This window comes from Opisthocomus hoazin, chromosome 2, assembly GCF_030867145.1.
Source record: "Opisthocomus hoazin isolate bOpiHoa1 chromosome 2, bOpiHoa1.hap1, whole genome shotgun sequence".
Classification (NCBI taxonomy): Eukaryota; Metazoa; Chordata; class Aves; order Opisthocomiformes; family Opisthocomidae; genus Opisthocomus; species Opisthocomus hoazin.
The window spans coordinates 15,670,886-15,685,234 of NC_134415.1; the positions used below are offsets into that span (position 1 = coordinate 15,670,886).

Genomic DNA, 14,349 nt, shown 5'->3' on the forward strand with positions numbered 1-14,349 from the left:
TTCTCTGCGAGACTACAAAATGCCCTGGAGATACACATACCCTGCACAATTAACCACACACGTGTCTACTGTTATGCAATAGGCAGGAAACAAAATTGCAGTTTTTCCATGTGGAGTTATAATTATCTATTGAAAACACAAGTTCTTCCTGGCAGTCATTTTATTTTCTTACAAGACTTAATCAACTGTTTTACTGAGGTTTTAGTCCTTATTTTGTCTGGCTTGGGTGCTGCTTTGGAGTATCCACACTTAAAGAAGCCCAAACATAAGTGCACTTGGCCATTTCTACATTACAAATCCCACCAACCTAAAACAATGTTCAAAAGTGAAATGCACGTATGCACAATAGTGAGTTTTCTTTAATGTGCACTGGCTTCAGCATTCCTGACTATTACACAGACAGTCTGAGAGTTCTGTAATGTTTTGAGCAGTCAGAATTACATGCCACTGGCTTGATGAGTTCATTGCAGCTAACCTTAGCCATCCATACATGAAGTGCCTGGTTTACATGAGTTGTCCAGATTCCTTGCATGGTCAATACAGAGAGAAGCATTCCCACTAGGCAATTCCTCTCCATGCACATTAGCCCGGGATGAACACTCCTCTCTTCCTCTTCTTCCTTTCCTTCAACTACAAAAGGAGCATTGGCAATAATACCTTCTGGCTGGCTAAAGACAGGTGAGGTAAATCCCATCAAACAGCTTAACCATGTCCCTACCTGAGTCAGTCTGTACCCCCTACAACTGGGGTGGGACAAATGGAAAAGACCTGTTTCACCCAAGACAGAAAATTGTGTCCTGGAGCAATAATGATGAACAGGAAATTATATCCTTCCCCTAAACACACACAAGCACAGTCTTTAATTTGAAACAACTTTATTAGAGTAAATTTTATGCCATGTTCAGTGAAATGGAAACATCATTCCTACTACACCAACTAACTTCATTAAGCATTCTCTGTGTGTGAGCAAGCACAGCCAGCAGAAACCCTGGTGCAGCATGCTCTAGTGTAGTGCAAATTTGACTTCTACAGTGCAAAGCATATCTGGAGGTCCATACAAAATCAAGTACAAAGAGACTGTAACTGTCATCAACTTCAGTGGAGCCATGATTTCACTTAATGCGTGTTCCAAGAATAGTACAGGACAGCAAGGAGTAATAAGAAAAACAACTACTGCAGCAAGTAATGGCTACAACAACAACAAAACTAAAGAATTAAGATTGCCTTGGCCCTACAGATGATTTCCAAACCTTGACTGAGTTCTGGTTTTTTAGGTCTCCCAAGCCCTGACGTCAGTCCCTCAGCAGCCCAAAAATGCACAAGAGCACTGCAAGGAACACTGCGTCTCCACAGAATATCAGGTTTTCATGTATTTGGATCATTTGAGGAACATCACCTCCCAGCTGCTGTACATGAGGAGAGCTAGTCCCACTTGCTCAAGAGCAAAAAACAAGGGCCTGAGAGATCATCAGCCAACTCCTGAACTTCCCTAGGGCTGGAGGGGAGTGGGTCACCACAGCAGCCTGGCCTCTGCCAAGGAGGAGGCCACTCTTCAGTATCCCACAACTAACAGAGACGGTTGTCTCGAACAGTCTCTTCTATAGATCTGTCAAACAGCAAGCTCTCATCCATTTATTCTACCCAAATCTTTGCTAATACCAGTGATGGAAGAAAGCCACCCACAGAGTTAAACTGCAGCTGACTGTAAAGTTCGTACCCAGTACGCTCCTATCAGGCCTCTTGTTCCTCTGAAGACTAAGGTAGAAAATGTGGTTCCTCCCTAAATATTGGGAAAAGGGATTTCCTAACATCCCTTTCTCTTCCTTAGCCTAGAATCATAAAAAAAAAAAATCACATACGAACTAAAACACTGGCTGGAGTTTTGTTTTTCGTTTTGTCTTCTGTCTGGTTTCGATGAGACGCACACCCTGCCTACTGACAGTTCTTTTCAAATTCCAGGATGTTGGTACCAAGGAAACTAACCCGCTTGGACTGAAAATTCAGCCAAGACTGACTTGCAGCCCTAAAGGATTTCCTTCTCCGATGTTTCCTTGCTAATAGCTCACTGAAGAGAGATCACACAATTGTCTTCCATAAAGGAAAATCATCCTATTGATCCAGCTTCAGTAAAATATTAATGGCACCTACTTAAAAAAAAAAACACCCAACTCTCTGGGGATATTTTTTATTACAATATATTAATGTAAAACTGTATTAAATAATTTTGCAATGTTTTGACTTCTGGAAGAGATTAAGTAACTGGATAGCAGTTTTAAAATACTGGTTTCCAACACAAATATTCTTTTTCTTGCCAGCTGAGGAACCAGGACAGTCTGCACAGGCATCTAGGCATTTATCCAGCTTGAATTCCCTGGGCTTTTCACTTTCCAATAAGGGGAGCAGACTTACAGAGCACACAGACAAAGGAATTGAATCAATTTGTTCCCTGATGTAACCCAAACAGATACTGGGATACACCAGAGATGAATCCAACACACGGCATGTAACCTGCAAAAAGAAAATATCAAGACTTCTAATTTTTAATACCCCACTAGCATCTACCAGAGGCTCTGATCCACTTTCACAAGTATACGCTAACTGTTTTGTGCCAGTCCTGTAATGGCAAGTAGCCTTAAGTTTTAATTAGACACCTACTCTGTTTATAAAGCTATTTTAAACATTAAGACACTAAAAAACCCCATGAACACACAATTATAAAGGATTATTAGATAATTGTGCCCAAAACTCTAAGGAAAGAAAACTAATGCCTACACACCATGCACAACAGATAATCCACTTTCAATAAATATTTCTTGCTGATCTGAAGAGCAAAGTAGTTTTCGCTTTCACTTAACAAAAACAAAGCTGAAACTTGAAAGGCTTGAAACTTGACAAAGCATTTTTGTCACAGAAGGCTGAGAAGAAGAAATTTTGTCCACCACCAAAGACATTTTAAATAAAAATTATATCACTACAGTTGTTTTTCTTTGGAATAGTAACATCGCTTTTACATACTAAACACTGGTTTACATTGCTTATTAGATATTTTAAAGTATCTTCATTACAACTATACAGTAATCATCTTTTCCTAACATTATCACTAAAGCTACACTGTACATAGAAATCTATATCACCACTGGAAAAAGAAATATTAAAATAACATTTGGTAGGGTTCTGCAGTTTACTAGTTTACTATCTATTACTAGTGGTGTTAAGTTTGCTCAATGCATAAATAAGTATTTTTTTTTCCCCTTGTCACCTCTGCAAAACAAAATAAAAAAAAACATTAGAGCTATATGCAGCTTCTTGTATACACAGCAGGTCTCACAGGCAAAATTTTGCCCATCATGGCATCTATGAAACAATTGGTGAAAATTTTGCCTACCTGACTGTGATGCCAGAGTAATTTTCTAATAAAGTTAAGATCACATGTTAGAACAGAATCCACCTCTTTTGTATAGCTTTACTGGCTTTACGATAGCAAAAGAAATAAGAAACAGCAAAAATCAATTTTTAGACAAGGTGGCACACAACTGTCACTAGATCTGCGTCAGAGACAAAACCCCACTGCTGCGAGGCAGTGAAAATCCAGCTCATCCTTCCTGCTGGAAGGTGCTATGATGCTTTGCATCGGCTTTGGATCTGTCCCAGCAAGAGTAACTGCTGAGTAAGAAACTTGGCGCTGCCACACCACTGCTCTTCGCAAAGGACTGTGTTACACCGAAGAAAGTGAGCAATGGCAGTCAGAGCCAGATTCTGGCAAAATTCCAAAAATCAAATAGCTTTACAAGTACAGCATGAAGTCTCTGGTTATAGATTTCAGTCTTTAATAAATCTTCTCCGTTTGCCTCCCCTATACTTAAAAGTCTGTTCAACTGATTTTCATTTGTGAAAATGAACTGGAGCCCAGATTTACAACACTCAAAGCATCCCCTTTTGTAGTCTGATATACCTATATTTTTCAGTGTATCAGCCCAAAAACAGCACTAGAAGATAGTAACAGGATCCCCCAACACTAAATGGGTAGTGAATGGGAAGCGTCTGACTACACCAGGAAGACTTCAGCACATCACGTTTCCCAAAAACGTTATCAAAGCCTAGTTATCTTTTTTAACTACGTTGCTTCAGTAGAAGAATATGCAACTAAAACCAGACAATAATGCCCCTGGATGCAACATTTGTGAAAGAACAACTATTGCGGCCAGTCCTAACTGGACCCCAAAGTCAGCTAGGCTAAATACAAAAGCTAAGCTTCTTTCCTCAGTCATCCCTTTTTCTTCTTTAATTTCCTCACACTGGACAACACAGCCTTCCCAGCCTGAACCTCCGTTACACTAAACAGAAAAAGCGGAAAGTCTAAGAGGAGCATTATCGCTCCATCTACAGGTACCTGTATAGAGAAGTGATAAACGTATTTTTCAAGCACCCTATCACGACCTCTACCTTGAAGAAGTATTTGGAACCAATGCCACGGCCAAGTCTACTTTTGGGATAGTTACCACAGCATGAAACACCACAGTCTGCAGAACAGGACCAAGGAATTTGCCACACCTTCCAGAAGCCTCTACGACTATCTACATCACATGCATGGCCAAAACCTGTATTCGTGGATCAGCACAGAAACCTACTCATACAACCTGCTAAAATTAATGAGGATATCACCAACTTAACTGGGCTAGGATTAAGATCTAGTTTCCATAGTAGAGCCTCAAAACTAATGTTCCCAAATGATGGCTTCATCCTGCTACTGAAAGTGTGCAACTGACAGAAAGGTTTAAGGGCTGAGAGCCCCAGAAGTTAAAACAAAATGATATTCAGTTCTATACTTGCATTTATTTGTAACTATGAAAATCTTTTCTAAGTGTTTCAGCTTACTATTTTGTCATGGCCATCAAAACAGTCACACAAAGCAAGAATTAAAAAAAAACAAAAAGAAGAAGAAAAAAGGACTCAATCCTTAAGTATTTCAGTGGCTACAACTGTTTAGGTGGACTGTTTCACTTAATAAAATGCAGGTCAGGTCATACCCTAAAGCAAATGCTAATCTGTTGCTTCAACATTCAGTAAGCAAGCCCTGTATAGATGCTTCAAGTGTGGAACATGAGTTTGTAACGGTATAGCACAAGAAACCACATGTACCAGTCAGGAAGTGGTGACTGCCACTAAAATGAAACGAGTAAAAAAAACAGTGCAATAAGAACAAAGTGAGGTATACTGAGACTACATGTAAAGTTTCCAAAAGTGATAGCTCAAGTGAGAAATAACCCATGAAAAACATCTGGCAGAGTCTGACACAAACGGAAGCTGCAGTCAGCTGTTGGCACAGTATGGTATAAAAGTGCTTAAGGAATCACTGGCGAGAGAGATGCCCTCCAAAGGCAGAACAGCAAGCATACTATAGGACAATCTTCAGCAACTCACTTTCGCATAGCTAATGCTGATAATCAAGAATACAGTGTGATGAAAACCAAAATGAAAAGCTCTTTGAAAAAGCTGGTGTCGTTCCTTATTCAAATCAACAGAAAAAAAAATGTAGTTGCTGAAAGCTCTTTGAAAGTGAAATATATGATCTGAAAAAACTGCTGAAAGATTACTTTGCATTAAGTCTTGTTGCAGATAAAGTCAAAGGCTGCAATGTATCAGAGCAACTCCTTCTTTCCAGTTTGCAGGCACTTCATAGTGACTAGCATTGGAAGTAGCTGGAGGAAAAAGGTAGGGCTGGAATTCACCGTGCATTAGCAGTCACTATTCTGAGAAGCCTCCCAGTGATCTTTTACAGCATAGACTATGCAAGCAAATTTTCTTCTGACGAAAGATTCCTCACAGCCCTAAAGATGAAGAAATAAGGATAGCCACCTGAGCCATCAAAGATCTGGGCATAAGAATAAGACAAGCACAAGCATTATTTTTCTAAAAAAAAAAATTAATCAACAGCTAAGCTTGTAAAACAATTATTTTAATTTTTCATATACGAGTACTTCTCACTCTGTCATTAACACAACAGTTAAAAGTACACGTTGTGTTGGCATAATACAAATTGTATCTCTTGCAAAACTTCTTGGCGAACTATAGATTTTTATGTCTGCATCTTTGTTATGACATTGCCCTGGAATTTACCAAGCTGGTATGTTAGCCTTGTTGCCACAGCCATAATCCCACAGCACGTAAGTGCCCCTAACTTCAGTTATGGATGGGGAATAAAGTCACCAAAAGGCTATGTTACCACCCCAAGGTCACCCAGAAAGTCTGCGGCAGAATAAAGAACTGAAATCAAGGCATACAATACTAGAGGTCACCCTTCCTCCTGCCCAAATGTCAGTTACTTTTCATCCCTACATTCAGATAAGAAACCTGAACACAACAATGAGGACATGCAAGCACAGCTTACTGAATGTACATGGCAAGAATGGTCAGCATTTAACACCACTCATGGGAAAGTTAATTCAGGAAATGTAAGTGTACTGCTTCATTTAGCTCAAAATGCCTACTTCAGTAAACACCTACTTGGTCTTAAGTCCCACTATTTCATTTCAAATACATTATAATTTTTCAGTATGCTCAATGTATATGTTAAATAAAAAACAACTTACTGAATAGCACCATCTTCCATTTAGGTAATATAAAAAAGGATCTTGAGGCTTAAGTTCGATTGCTTTGTCTAGGTGCTCCTATTAGAAAGAAAATCAGTGTCACTTCAGATGTTTGTTTGGCAAAGTGTGTTTACAGTCTAAGAAATTTGCTGTAAATCATAAACAAATTCAGAAATTCTCTTCTGCTGCAATTCTTTTTTAACAACTTAAAAGTATTTTCACTAGCAAACCCTTTCCTTGTGGACAGAAACCACAAACAAAATTATTTAGCAACTCTACATACAACATAAGAAGGCATACTGTGTTTAGAACATGACTAAGCGGCTCTCATGTTCATTCAAAGGACTCAACAATTTGAACCAAATTCATCTATTTACAGTTAGTATTAGGAAACTGTCACACACCGAATTGGTGAGAATGCAGCCACTCTCTTTGATAGATCCTACATGGCAGCACCCATCACTGAAGCACAGTCTCTTCCACCTTGGAATGTGACTGCCCCAATGAAATGGTAAATGACTATAATGTGAAATTCAGAAAATAAAACGATTCTGTTCATAGTGGAACCATAAAACCTATGAAGTATCTAATGAGGTGCTTCTTCCAAAATCGTTTTCATTACAGGTCATGAGTATCCTTATTTCTCTCTTTAATTTACTAACGAAAGCTCTTGTTGCCCAACCTGCGCTTGAAGAAATAATAAATATGTTATTCTGCCCCTAGCTACCATTTGCCTCTCAAAATAAATACCACTGTTAAGCTTCCCCCCCAATATCTCTGTTTTTCTAATTAAGTCAGTCATTAAAGTATCTGAGTTATACAGATCTAAGATCTTATTATTCTGTCATTTTGTCCACAAACTAATTAGATAGGAGCTATGTTTTCATGCTATTATTTTCCCAAATCCTTAACATTTAAAAATGATTCACACAGATTTCAGTAATTACTCGTGAAGAGGAAAGCCTTCCTGAAAAGGCTACTGCTAACACTGCAGGACTTTTTTTCAAACTCCATCCTTAAACAACTGCAGCACTTGTGCTATTTATCATCTTTCCTTTGCTCCCAGCTTGTCCCAGCGCTCGGGGCTTAGTTCGCTTGGCACAGTCCACATGTAATTACTGGTCTCTCATAGGAAAGCCCCACAACACTCCAAGTCCTAACATGGACACGATGTGACAGGGACCCGTCCCCAGCATTCCCCGGGGAAAGGAACACGTCTGCTGCCTCTCACTGACACCCAGCAAGGGGGGACGCCGGCTCAGAGGGCAAGGGATGGAAAGCGCCTAAGCGATGCTGAGGACAAGGAGGGGGAGAGTAGCACACGTAACACAAACTGTAACACTAAAACCCATAAAATTAGCCTTGAAAGGACAGTGTTAAAACAAATATGAACTTCTTAAGGGGGGCATGAAGGACGACTGCAGAACTGTGTTAGTTCATTTAATATTTCATATGTTTTTATTTTCTAAACAGAATTGTTACTGTTTTTCTCCCCCCCCTTTGACTACGAAATAAAACAGAAATCTTAATGCTGTTCCCAGAATGCTACCTTAATTCTTAGATTTTGTAAGCATACAATCTATTTGCAGACATAAAAATAACTTTTTCACTTTAACATCGGCACCAAAATAGACCTGTGAGGCTGAATTATTGTGTTGCACAAATCTGTCTTTGACACTATGTAAGGAAATAATTTAAAGGAATAGCTTAAAAAACCCCCAAAGCCTACAAAAAACATACCTTAAAGAGATAACCATTCCTGATTTTGTTTTGTACACTGTCAAACTGAGACATATAGCCACACATAACTGCAAACCTGAGAGGGGAAAAGAAAAAACACACACACATACTTGTGGTGATTTAAATAAACCTTTGAATCAAATTACAAAATATTTCAATACTTAATTCACAGATTAACACCTGTTTTTCTTCCATCTTGATGGCTGGATAGAAGTCTGGCATGAGCTGTACATACTCAGGAGCAGACAAAACAAAACAAAACAAAGCAGTAATGGAAACAAGAAGAAGTTTAAAGACACTGTTTGGGTTGTCAGTGAAGTGAAAAAGCTCTTCCAGAATTTCTGCCATTTAGATCAGAGTGCGACACTTCCAGGCAGGCTCCAGCACTGACGGCAGTTTAACTGGACACACTGTGCCTGGCATCGCAGTGCACTGGGAACTTGAACGCCGTCAGCCGTGGTACCTCACTCGGGAAGGTAAATCCTTAGGGCCTGCTCAGCAGCAAGCTGTGCAGACCTCAAAAATCAGTCACACTCATCTCAAGCATATCTTGGTGCATTCTTGCACCTCTAGCATTCTTTTACTATCTTTAAAATTATTTAAAAATACACACACATTCTGCTCTTAATAGGATCACTACCACTGCTACTAGCTGTCTATTGCTAAGATTATTATTACTGTTATTACTATTATTATTATAAATTGGGGACACTGGCATTGATAAAAGAAATGTGAAAATTTCTACTAAAAATTTGTATTGTTAAGCAGGTATAACTGAAAATATTTTCAGAGGTCTCTACCTATAAAGATTCAGATTTCTTAAGCAGCATTATTGCCTTATTGACACTCCACCTAAACTTTTGTTGCTTTTTCCTTATTGCTTCAACAGCTATAGAACCTACTATGGATAAAGAATCTCTTGCATATATGTCTATTGTACTTTCCTTGGACCTGTTTTCATTGTCATTAAGACAACTTTGCGTTTCTGTATGAAACTAACAGAACCACCAAAGATATGTTTAAGCAGCATAAACTAATACAGATGATTTCTCTGTTTCAGAATTTTACTTTTGTAGTAAAAAATTTTATAATGCAATTTTGAATTAAAACTAAAATTAATCCTAAAAGAAGGAAATGAAGTTGAAGTCCAGAGGAAAACATGAAAGTTATTCAAGAAACTTACTGAGTTAATTATGGTGACAGACCCGCAATCTGTGTGTCACACACAGGTTTTAAGCATTGCTAAAGCTCAGCTTTCTTGAATTTCTTTATATGATGTAATTATTCAAGTTCCAGTGAATCCTCATGAAAATGTCACTGCTAGCACAACTAAATAAACTATTATATTGCTTATGGTTACACCTATTGGTTTTAAGTTAGAAACACGCATGCTACAGGTTATTGCATTTTAAGTCAGTAAGCGCTCCCAGGCAAGGCATGCGAGTCAGCATAACAACAGGAGCTGAGCTGGGAAGAGCTCCAGACAGACTGCCGAACGCGGCAGAGCAGGGCGCGCGTTGTGAGCGACGCGCACCGCACAGAACCGCCCGGCTAACGGCACCCCGACTTTGGCCAGCCAGAGCTGCAGGGCCGCGCGATCCGCATGGGAACCAGCTGCAGCGAGGGGGAAAAGCAAGGGGCAGGGGTCAGCAAAGTTCAGGTATTTCGAAAGAGGGGTAAGGTACTGAAAACTTTATTAGGCTTAAGTAACTCAGGCAAGATTTCCCCTACTCCCTTCACTCATTAAGTGCTAATCAGATAAACTCAGCATACCATAGCTAAACGGATTGCCGCTACAAAAGAAAACAATGAAAAGCGAACAAGCTAATCCGACGTCTTGCAGTATTTCCCTGTCTGTGCGTGACAAGAAAGAGGGCCTTAGCTTAAACCAGTCCAAAGAAAAACTTCTACTTACAGCTAAAATCGCTGGGGGGGGGGGGGGATGGTGTGGAAATCCCAGAAAAGTTTTCAAGATTGAAAAATAAGCTAACCTACTTACTTTAAATATGTTTTATTATTCAAGGAATAAACAAGAATGTTTTTCATGTATGAGTGTATATTTATTTCTTCCATTTTAAACTTTTGAACTGGGCTAGGCAGGCAATTGGCATAAATCGATTATTTAACTCTTGGAGTTCTATGGCATTTCAGATAGTCATTTAATTTCTAAAAAAGAAAAAAAAAAAGAGATTTTTTTCACCCCCCAGAAAAGAATTTTTAGGCGTTTTAAACAATTTCCGCAGCGTTTAGAAACCGAACGAACTCCGCTCCCGCGGCACGGAGCGAGCGGGGCGGGAGCCGAGCGGGAGCGGAACAGCCCGCGGCGCCGCCCCCGCACGCCCCCTGGCGGCGACGCTCGGCCACAGCAGCCCTGCCTCCCGCCCGCGCCTCCCGCGCCGTGACGAACGTTACCGGGGGAAATAAATACACAAAAAACCCTAATCACAGAGTGATGTGCAAGTACCCCACGGGACGGGCGGAACGCAGCTATCGTTTGTCAGAGCAAGCGGCGCCGGTTCTCCTCCCAGCCACTGCCCGCCGTACGCCCCTCGAACGTCCGGATTGCACCGCCTGCAGTGCCTTCGCAGCGGAAAATACAGAGAAAACGGCACCAGCTGCAGGGCTGCAAGCGACCGAACTGCTGGGCTAACGCCGCTCCTGGGTACTGCAAAAACCAGCCACAGACATGTTCATCGCAATAAGCGTAATGATGATAACTCCCCTCCTCGAGACAGACGCAGAACTTCTGTTAACGGCAACGATGTCATTTCCAGGTGGGAGAGAAGTTACTGAGAACAGTGTAGAAGCACAGAGACTAAAGAACCACAATTAATACTCCCTTTGTAAGCACAAACGCCGTCAAATCATCTCGGCAGGAAGCCAGCACCACAGCCCTTTCTACCAACGATGTCGCTGAAGCTCTGACCCACAAGAAACTGTAGCTGACGGAGGTGGACGCCCACGTGGCCCTCACGCAGACGGCTCCAGATCCAGGAGAAATCACTTTTTCCCTTCTGGTGCACCAGAATTTCTGTATGTACTCTGGCGAGATAAAACTGTACGGGGCATACCTTACCTGCTGCAAAAGACGGAACAGCAGCCTGATCCAGCTTTTATCAACCACATCTGCAAGCAACCTCAATTTTAATGCCAAAAATGCCAAGAGATGCTACCAACACTCAGACTCTGGCAACCACAGCTTATCCCATATGAGATGGACTTACAGAAAAGATTTAAAGACTTAAATCAAGATTAAGCCACATTAGGACAGTCAAACACAGCATGTTCTACCTTTTCCCTGACAAATTTCACAGGGCCAAAACCTTTCCAGACTTGTTCCTCCCTCTTCTATATCCCCTTCCACATATCCCAACCCCTCAGTAATCTCTTATTTCATGAAGACTTTGGAAATGTGTGGGTAGAGGACTTATATTTAGCAGTTTTGGTCTCCCTCTCCGCAGCCTAGTATCCACATGAAAGTTCTTCTTAACTGTAATTGGTATGACTTCGTGAACGGGAGCAGAGTTTGTGATACTAATACCAAATAATTAAATTCATCTGTTTCATACCTATTTTTCACTTCCTCGCCTTCACCCAAGACAAATTTGACATGTAAGGTAGTATGAGTAAAGGCTAATGTGTGGGTAACACAAGAGAGGCCCATGAAAAGAAAGCTCCTTTCCATTCCAGCTCTAAACGTGTTCGTGTGCTTCCCCATCTCTGCACAGCTCCGAGCCCCGTGCATCCCACCTTATTTCTCAGCCACCGACTCCCTCGCTCACCAGTTTCACGCACTTACGCATTCTGACAGCCTCTGCAACGCAGCCAGACCCTCAGGCTTCCTTTTTGATCTGACTTCAATAAAACATCAATTCCCATGTAAGGAGATTTTGCAACTTGTATTACTGTTTATGACTCCTGTTGCATTACACTTCCAGAGATCACAGTTTTGCATACTTAAAATTGTATCAGTTTCTTACCATGGTATTTCATCTATAAAAATGCACCTGACACTAAGTTTCCATGGAAAAGTAAAGTATCAGTTTGACATCACTTTCCTGGTGCTGGTGAGGGTATGGAAGCCGTGGCTGAGAATGTGAAAGACTGCCAATACACAAAGTAAAATGCGCCAAGGTGCAAAGTGAAGGCTTTAGGTGGTTCCTTGTTTTTGTTTTGTTGTTGTCTGGGTTTTGTTTTGTTTTCTTTTTTTTTTTCCTTCTTCTTCTTGGAATACAATTGAGTCTACACTGTAGAAATTGGCAGAAATACAGTTTTTCTATTACAAATTCAACAAAGCACTGAAGCTGAGCTCCAGGGAAACATCTGCTGTAGCACACACTTGTGTAGGTGACGTTTGCAAAAAATATGGGAAACAAACCCATATTTTGGTTAAAAAAACCCAAACAACAAAGTAAGGACATGTAAGAATTCTGGCCTAGTAATTTATTGCAACACATACAATATACCAAAACAAGGAAAAATGCTGCTATTAATGCATATTCACAGAAGTTCACCAGCAGAACATGCGGATGCCGTGTTCTGCATTTCTGAGGCTGTGCAACCCGCAACTGTGTTAAATTTCTGCATTCCAGAAATTTAACTTTTACTTTTCTACCAGATATTTTTAGTTGTTGTAGCTGCAAACACAATCTTGAACAAAGTCGCAGGATGTAGTCTTCACAAATGTGGAAACAGAGTGAAAAATTAGCTTTCAGAGATATTAACACTTGACAGAAATGTAATAGGGATCACTAGGTTGCCAGTATTGTTTCCTCTGTGACCATTCCGGCAAAAAGCTTGCAGTAAATAGATCTTTTCACATCTCAAACCTACCTCCTTTGCACTTGCATGAGGATGCTGCAGTGCTTCGCCAATGCACTGCTATTTCAAGATCTTTTTCCCAGGGGATGCATCCTGCTTCTCCTCACAGGCTGGACTGCAGACCTGAGCTCAGTCCCTTGCAAGGGGCTGCTGTCATGCGAGTACCAACTTCTGTTACCTCCCTTCAGCGGGGAGGGAAACATGCACTGAGAAGAAAGATCAACAGATGGAGAACTTGGGGATGGGGACCACAATGCCCTGAGGCATTGGAACATTTCTGAACTGAGATACTCCACTGACCTGCCCTATGGAAAAAAACCAAAACAAACCAAAACACAACACCTCCCTCACTAGTGTGATTTCTTTTTTTGCACACAAAGTGACTTTTATCAAATCTAATCACTAACCCCAGCAACCACAGTCCTAATGCATGATCTTCCACCTTTCTCTCATTTAAATTGCTCTTTAGCCAGAAATACCCGCTCTTTAACCAGAAATACCCAAGAAGCTACACATCCCTCTGACCCACTTACTACAGAGCAAGTTGCAGCTTGTCAGAAAGGGCTTCTGACTTTGCCTGTCTGTATTTTAAATTTTAAATTATTTTTGCCAAAATAGTAAGTAATTTCAAGATAATTGACCAAGATTATGCATAATAAACAATAAAGATGGGTGTAAAACTTTTTTTGTCATCTCATGAATCAAATACAGGGCAAATAACCACTAACCTGAAACTATATTACACCAAATTTTGACTAAAGTAGTATTTCAGGACAAGCTATCAACTCCTGAAAATTAAGACTGCAGGACAGAAACAGATGCTTATAGCTTGTAACGTATCTGTCTCTTCTAAGTCTAAATTGGGGATAATTAAGGGCAGAAGGTTACAAGAATTTAGTTACAAACATGGTATGAATTTAATTTTAAAAGTTGTAATATGGTAATATCCTACAACATATTCTATAATTTTTAAGAGTTTTGTTTCACTAGAGAAATATTTTTATGCCATTGCACCCCACAAATCTGGCAAATTATCTGTTATAATTCTACTACTGAGAGTACATGACATTGACTTTTTTGTGGGAAGTTTGCGTAAAATCCCTTTGCACGTACATCCCACCTAACATAAAAGTTCTTCTTCCATAAGAATCACATTTTTCCTGCTTCTGCACAGCTTCCCACATTTCTGCAAAATAAT

General features: G+C 40.3%; 1 protein-coding gene across 5 annotated transcripts in view; it reads right to left on the reverse strand.

The window, feature by feature from the left end:
* Nucleotides 1-14,349, reverse strand: part of RMDN2 (regulator of microtubule dynamics 2) — a 54,726-nt gene that overhangs the window by 20,065 nt on the left and 20,312 nt on the right. For all 5 annotated transcript variants that reach the window (XM_075412710.1, XM_075412708.1, XM_075412706.1 and 2 more), the window contains exons 6-7: nt 8,331-8,406; nt 6,591-6,668 (exon numbers count right to left, since the gene is read on the reverse strand). In XM_075412710.1, coding sequence (XP_075268825.1) covers nt 6,591-6,668; nt 8,331-8,406 — 154 coding nt within the window. The remainder of the gene's footprint in view (nt 1-6,590; nt 6,669-8,330; nt 8,407-14,349) is intronic.